Raw genomic sequence first — 7,046 nt, 5'->3', positions numbered from 1 at the left:
TCAGTTAGTACTTTTTCTTAATGTATGTAATTTTTACACATGAAACTCCACATCTTAGTGCATGTTTCTTGCTGACTGATGTGTGTGCATTTAGTCAAATATACATGGATTTTTCCTGTGGGATAAGCTTGGATTGCATTCGGACTGCTGATGGGCTGCTGACGGGGAATGGGGTAAGATCCATCGTTGCTGGTTAAACATGTGTCTATCCCATCAGGGATAAGTCACGCTGGACCTCATGAAATAACCTCCAAACGTATTGACAGTAAGGAGCTTATCGCATGGCTTAATAAATCGAATTACCTCTACCCGTCTTAAATCTTAATATGGATGGCATCTGATATTATTGCAAGGTTTTTGCCACCTAATTTGCAGCCCAAATACAGCCTGGGACCCTGTCCATCCTTGCTTCCAGGAGCACTCCAGCGGCCATTTTCTTAACTCAGAAAACTCCCCAATCCAAAAAGAGCCATGAAAAGCATTCTGGAAGTGGGGATGGACCCGTTCTGTATTCGGGTGGCAGACATCAAAAACCTTGTGATAATATCAGATGCCACCTGAATTAAGATCTAAACCAGGTAGAGGGAAATCTTAACCATCTCTTCTCCAGGCTAAACATACCCAGCTCCCTAAGATTGTCTTCATAGGACATGGTTTCCAGACCTTTCAGCATTTAGTTGCCTTCCTCTGGACATACTCCAAATTGTCACCAGCCTTCTTGAATTGTGGTGCCCAGAACAGGACACAATTTTTCCAGGTGATGTCTGACCAAAGCAGAATAGAGTGGTACTATTACTTCCTACAGTCTAAACACTGTTTGTTTAATAGATACAACTGAGCCTGGCCATTTTGAAATGAAGTCCTCCTGCTGCTGTTTAAAATCTCAAACAAAATCTGTTTTCTAAACAATCCACTTCCTTCTTTCTCCTACTTCAAACTGCAAGGGTTCCATAAGAAACATGGACTGAAAACTGAAGTGATGTGCCATGGCAGCAGCTGCACTGGGCAGTGTATTGGGATGCACATGGGAACAGCTGCTCAGTGTTGGAGTGGAGCGCTTTGGATCTTCCTGGAAAATCCAGAGCAAATATGGATAGATTGATTGCATGTCATCTGAACTGTTCACACCAGACTGAGGCTGCATACAGACAGGCCAAAATAAAGTTGCTTTGGGTCACTTTGGAGGTATGCTGTTTAAAGAGTCCAGAAGCCACGCCAAAGCCACAATCCAATCCTAAGGACTGGAGCACAGCTTTGGCGCAGCTTCCGGACTCTTAGGACATATGCAACATTTAAACAGCTTACCTCCAAAGTGACCCGAAGCAGCTTTATTTTGGCCTGTCTGTATGGGGCCTAGGGTATTTGGCTCTGCATTGTATGGATTCCCCATTGAGCAGATGGGGAGAAGCTGTTTTATTTGGCCTGTGCAGACAGGACCTTTGAGGCAAAATATCTCGATCTGAACTACTCCACAGGGTTGATCTGTGGATGAAAGAAGTGAGAAGATAGCTACACATGCTGTCTTGAGCTCATTGAAGAAAAGGCAGGTTATAAATGCAATTAATGGATACACAAATGAGTACCTAATAATATCAACCAGAGGATTGCAAGGAATGGGGGAGGGCATAACATGTCATGGGCACTCATTTCTAAGAAATGAAAATAAGGAAATGGAATGTAACGTGACTTTATTTCTGTGATGTAGAGGCTTTTCCTTTTCAGCTAAAATAGCCTCTTCTCTTGGATCCTTTTTACTACTCCCTACTCAGCGCTGAATTGCACTGGAGAATGCTCTGAGGACAACCATTTCAAAGCAAGCAGATCAAGGTGAGTCTGTGGGATATACTATGAAGAATGGGAACTGTACTGAGGAAGGACTGTTTCAAAGCTCTTTTAGCTTCTGTTTGCACATTCAGACAATGAAGTCTTGAAATGGAAGAAGGTGAGAACTGAAGCATCCAGCAATCAGAGACCATAGTCTGTTACTTAAAGTATGGAACAATCTTGGATTTCGCCCCACAAAGGAAAGAGGAATTAACATTTACGTGTGTGTGTGTGTGTGTGTGTGTGTGTGTGTATTCATGTTCATATTACAGCTTTTTTCACATGAACAAAAGATGGAATGCTATCTTCCATCACCTTTTATTTTTGCAACAAACCTGCAAGTTGGGTCAAGCCAGGATAGCTGATCCATGGTGTTCCAGTGAATTTCATGGCTGAGTGGGAATTTGAACCTCAATCTCTCACACAGTGAAGGAAGATATTGTGAGAAATAAATTTCAATTGAAATCAGAATTCATTTTGTTAGGAATATTGGATGACCAACTAGAGGGGAAAAAAACAGGGAAGAGTTATGCAGTATATGGTAACTGCTGCAAGAACGATTTATGCACAGAGATGAAAAGTGACAGCAATCCACTTCAGGAAGAATCATAGAATCATAGAGTTGGAAGAGACCGCAAAGGCCATCCAATCCAACTCCATTCTGCCATGCAGGAAATCCAAATCTAAGCATTCCCAACAGATGGCCATCCAGCCTCTGTTTAAAGACCTCTAGGGGAGGAAACTCCACTACACTCCGAGGGAGTTTGTTCCTCTGTCGAACAGCCCTTACTCTCAGGAGGTTCCTCCTAATGTTGAGCTGGAATCTCTTTTACTGCAGTTTGCATCCATTGCTCCAGGTCCTAGTCTCTGGAGCAGCAGAAAACAAGCTTGCTCCCTCCTCAATATGACATCCCTTCAAATATTTAAACAGGGCTATCATATCACCTCTTAACTTTCTCTTCTCCAGGCTAAACATCCCCAGCTTCCTAAGTCATTCCTCATAGGACATGGTTTCCAGACCCAAGACTTGTTGATGATACTGTATGAGTCTGTAGAAATGGATGAACTTACATTTTAATGCATAATAAACTATGGATGATTAAAAAAAGAAAAGAATGGAAGTTATTAACATTATAATTTTTTTTTTGTTTTTGAGAAATATAGAATTGTTTTATTGGAAGAAGTTTGGAAAAAAAAATTATGAACATTTCAGATATATGATTAATTTCTGAACAGCAAGGGGAAGTAGATACAGGAGATTACTGCACGCCTCTTTTTGCCCAATCAGGGCATGGGCTGGCCATGGGCTTAAATGGGTGAAAATGAATCTTAATGCAGAGCTCCGTGCCAAACTTGGCCACATGGCATACTCAATTCGGACTCCTAGTGTACTTTTCCAAGAAAGGGAAAGTATCAATTTTTAAAAAGTATGCCAGGAGTCCAGATCCAGTATGCTATGCGGATGAGTTGGGGACGGAGGTGTACAAAAAGATCCATTTTCGCCCATTTAAACCAGTGCCCAGTCCGCGCCCAGACTGATGTGCGATAAGCTTTGAGTGCAGATTACATTAAGCAAAGAAAACTACCGTAAGTTACTGTCACATGTTCTTATTTCATGATGTTCCTATCTGTTTTTCTGTTGTTTTGACCACCAACATCCCTCCTCCTCCTCTGCCTCCCAGTCAATCTTATTTTCTGTTTTCCTGCAGGCCCTTATAAACAAAAGCAGCATGCTGGCCTTCTTGGAGAATACTTCAACTGTATATATGAACAAGAGCCATGCTCCAGTCACCATCAAGCCTACCAATATTATTATTGCCTTCCTTATCTTGATGGCTTTTCTAGTGGGGACGACTGTGAATGGCCTGTTCCTCTGGGTGCTGGGTCTGAAGATGAAAAGGACAGTCAACACGGTTTGGTTTCTTCACTTGATTCTCTCCTACTTAATGTCTTGTTCCCTCATGCCCTTCTTTGCTGTCTACATCCTCCATGATTTCCACTGGATTTTAGGCAGAGCTATGTGCAAGATTATAAAATCCTTCTTTTCAGTGGTCATGTTCACCACTGTTTTCCTGCTCACCATCATCAGCCTGGATCGCTACCTCTTCACCTGCCATTCCATCTGGTCTCAGCATTACCGCACAATTCCCAGGGCACGCAAACTCATTGCTGGGGTGTGGGTCACCTCCCTAGCCTTGAGTGCTCCCAGCCTGGTTTTCCTGGAGACTCAAGAGGTGGACAACAAGATTCAGTGTGATCACACCTTTGCTTTCTCCATGGACTGGGATAAGGGTCGGTTTCACTTGGCTTTCTTCCTGGCTGTGTTCCTGCTGGCCTTCCTGCTTCCTTTCCTCATCATACTAGGCTGCTGCTGTTGGATCGGTCATGAAATGAAGAAGAAAAGCTTAGTGAAGACTGGGAAGCCTTTTCGAGTCTTGGTGGCCTCAGTGGCATCATTCTTCATCTGCTGGCTTCCCTACCATCTCTACCATGCTTCCCTGGTATTTCGTGTGGCATCGGAAAGAACTGTTCATATCCTATGGGACATTGCTGCTGCTGCAGGTTGTTTCAATATTTGCTGCACCCCTATCATTTATCTCTTTGTTGGGGAGAAATTTCAGCAGGTCTTCAAGACATCTGTGCTTTCCCTGCTTAACAAAGGCTTTATGGATTACAGTATACCATAAATCCTGGGGACAATACCAACACAGATGAGAAGCTTGACTACAACCATGGCAGAAATACCCAAGCTGACTCAGGGAAGAAAGATGCCATGACCCTACAGAATTAACTACTTTGGGGTCAAAGGTAGGCAGAAAAGTGGTTTCTTTGTTGTTATTGTTGTCTACCATTAAGTCAACGGCAACCTATGGTGACCCTATGAATGAGAGACCTCTGAGATCAACAGTCAACAACTGCCTTGCTCAGGTCTTGCAAACTCAGGGCCATGGACTACTCTGTAGCTTCAGACGTTTTGTTCATCTTTGAGATTTCTAAGAGGTGAAAATGTTGAGTATTCGATTTTCTTTTAAGAGTAGAACAGAAAGTCAAGAAGAATCAATATATAATTCAGAGAAGGCAAGGGAGGAGGTCAAGATATGGATGCTATAGCATTGTGTAGAATGGTTGGGAAGTGCTTGAAGGTTTGAGAAAGTGAAGAAGGTATGGAGTATAGAGGAAGGAAAACGGAAAAAGAAGTGATAGAGTGTGGAAGAAAGAGAGGGCTAGAGGGAGGGAATGAGTGAGGAGAGGAGGGGTAAAGGAATGAGATGCAGAGGAATAAAAGGTTTGGAAGGTGAAGAAGGATTGGAAAGAAATGTATGGGTAAAGAAGGAGGTGGAAGAAGAAGCTACAAAAGAGACGACAGAGAGAATGTCAAATGTGGAATATGGGTATAGTAACAGGAGAGTAATAAATAGTACATGATACCTGAGCATATGATGTTAGGGACTAGTGGGGGCTGTATGGTCTCATGTAAGATTGTGGAAAGATGCATTGCAACGTTGTATGATATATTGTAAGATTGCAGGATGTACTATGTATAGCATCGGTTATATGAAAGACTATGTATTTTAATTATGGCAAATAAAGGTATTTTTAAAAAAACAGTCAACAACTGCCCTGCTCAGGTCTTGCAAACTCAGGATCATGGGCTTCTGCACCTTCAGACATTTTGTTCATTTCTGAGATTGCTTTCAGGTGAATATCCTTTCAGCTTGAATCCAGTTGCAACCTTAGATACAGTGCTACTCATCCTCTGCTCTTCCTCAGGTGCTGGCTGAGTGCCTTCCAACCAGGGAGTCTAATCTTCTGGCATTACATCTTGTTTCATTTTGGATTGTCTCATCAAAGGGTTTTCAAGTTAAAAGGTTCCAGGAGTAGTTAACTATTGCCTTCCTCTGTGCTGTAGTAACTTCTTTAACGTTAGAGATCTTCTGTTAGTGTCACTCCCCAGTAGCTGCTTAGAATATTTAGAGCCTATCTACACTGATGGGAAGATCCAGTTTACTCGGACCATGGTTTGCAGTTGCCGCGGCCCCAATCCGGTGAGAAAAGGGGTGGCATGGAGCAGCTCCAAAGGAGTGGTTTGTTTTGCCCCTAAATCCAGCTATGACTGAAATATGGAGGAAGAGAGGTTGGGATTGGGTTTGTTTGAACGTGAGAACGTGAGAAAATATATTTATATATTTTATAAAAGTATGAATGATGGATGATGATGATTAAGCTTTTGTTACATTAAAAAGAGCTTTAAAAAAATTAAAGGATTTAATTCAGCCTTTTTCCCACTTCACACCAAAGCTTGAAAAGCACAGCAAGATGGCCAGACACATTTCCAGGCAGCAAATTCACCAGTCAGACAAGACACACACATTAAACAGTAGTTTATTGAGTACCAAGCAGCAGAAAAAGAAAAAGAAATGTCTTGAGATGCATTATATAAAAGAAAAGAAAATTAATTATCAAATCATACCAAGTCTCAAATAATTTGGCAGATTAAATGATCTGGATAATCACAGAACTTCTTCTCTAACAGAAAGCAGACCCATTTTCCAAAGCAGCAGATATGTTTTTATGAGCAGTACTACGTCTTCCACCCCCACAGTTCATCAATTTAAAGACGGAGCTATGGGAGAAAAGAAGTGCTTGTTTTGCTGGGCAGGAAAGGGGAATAATTATAGTCAATTGGGTACCCTCAAGATATTTTGAACTACATCTTCCATAGCTGACAACCATTGGCTACGGTAACTGGATGTAAGGAGATTTGTAGTCTAACACAACTGTGAGATACTGGAGTGCCTACCTCTGCATTATAATAAGCCATTGGGAGTCGGGGGGGGGGGTTAGTCAAATGGATTTCAAGAAACAATTTCTTGGACTGCATTCATGCTACAGAAATAATCTAGTTGGACACCACTTTAACCACCATGACTCAATGCTATGGAATTCTGGGATTTGTAGTTTTGTCAAAGAGCTCCTTCTGAGTTATTTCCCTATAGCTCCAAAAGAGAACAGATAAAATTTTTGGAACAGTTCATTCTGATCAGCCAGAATGTTATACTGCGGATTCTTCTATGTGTGTTCTTGAATTTTCCAACAACGAACTATTAACCTTCAGTCAAAAGTATTGATGACATTAATATTTCTGTGCAGAAATATTATTGTTTGCTCAGGAAAAGCTGTTTCCTGAACAGAACACACTATTCCCTGCAAGCAACAACCGG

At 41.8% G+C, this 7,046-nt stretch overlaps 1 protein-coding gene across 1 annotated transcript; it reads left to right on the top strand.

Annotated features, from left to right (window-relative positions):
- Positions 1-1,629: 1,629 nt before the first annotated feature.
- Positions 1,630-5,618, top strand: GPR33 (G protein-coupled receptor 33). Its single transcript, XM_042440255.1, has 2 exons — positions 1,630-1,827; positions 3,534-5,618. The coding sequence occupies exon 2, from the start codon at positions 3,555-3,557 to the stop codon at positions 4,509-4,511; it is 957 nt and encodes a 318-aa protein (XP_042296189.1). The 5' UTR covers positions 1,630-1,827; positions 3,534-3,554; the 3' UTR covers positions 4,512-5,618.
- The last annotated feature ends 1,428 nt before the right edge of the window (positions 5,619-7,046 follow it).

The sequence above is a fragment of the Sceloporus undulatus genome, chromosome 9 (assembly GCF_019175285.1).
Source record: "Sceloporus undulatus isolate JIND9_A2432 ecotype Alabama chromosome 9, SceUnd_v1.1, whole genome shotgun sequence".
Lineage (NCBI taxonomy): Eukaryota > Metazoa > Chordata > Lepidosauria > Squamata > Phrynosomatidae > Sceloporus > Sceloporus undulatus.
The sequence above is the reverse complement of the archived record's forward strand: the minus strand, read 5'-3'. Positions and strand labels throughout refer to the sequence as shown.

What these genes read in the sequence shown, in the direction of transcription:
- GPR33 (XM_042440255.1), top strand. Translation starts at nt 3,555, where the DNA reads ATGCTGGCCTTCTTGGAGAATACTTCAACTGTATATATGAACAAGAGC.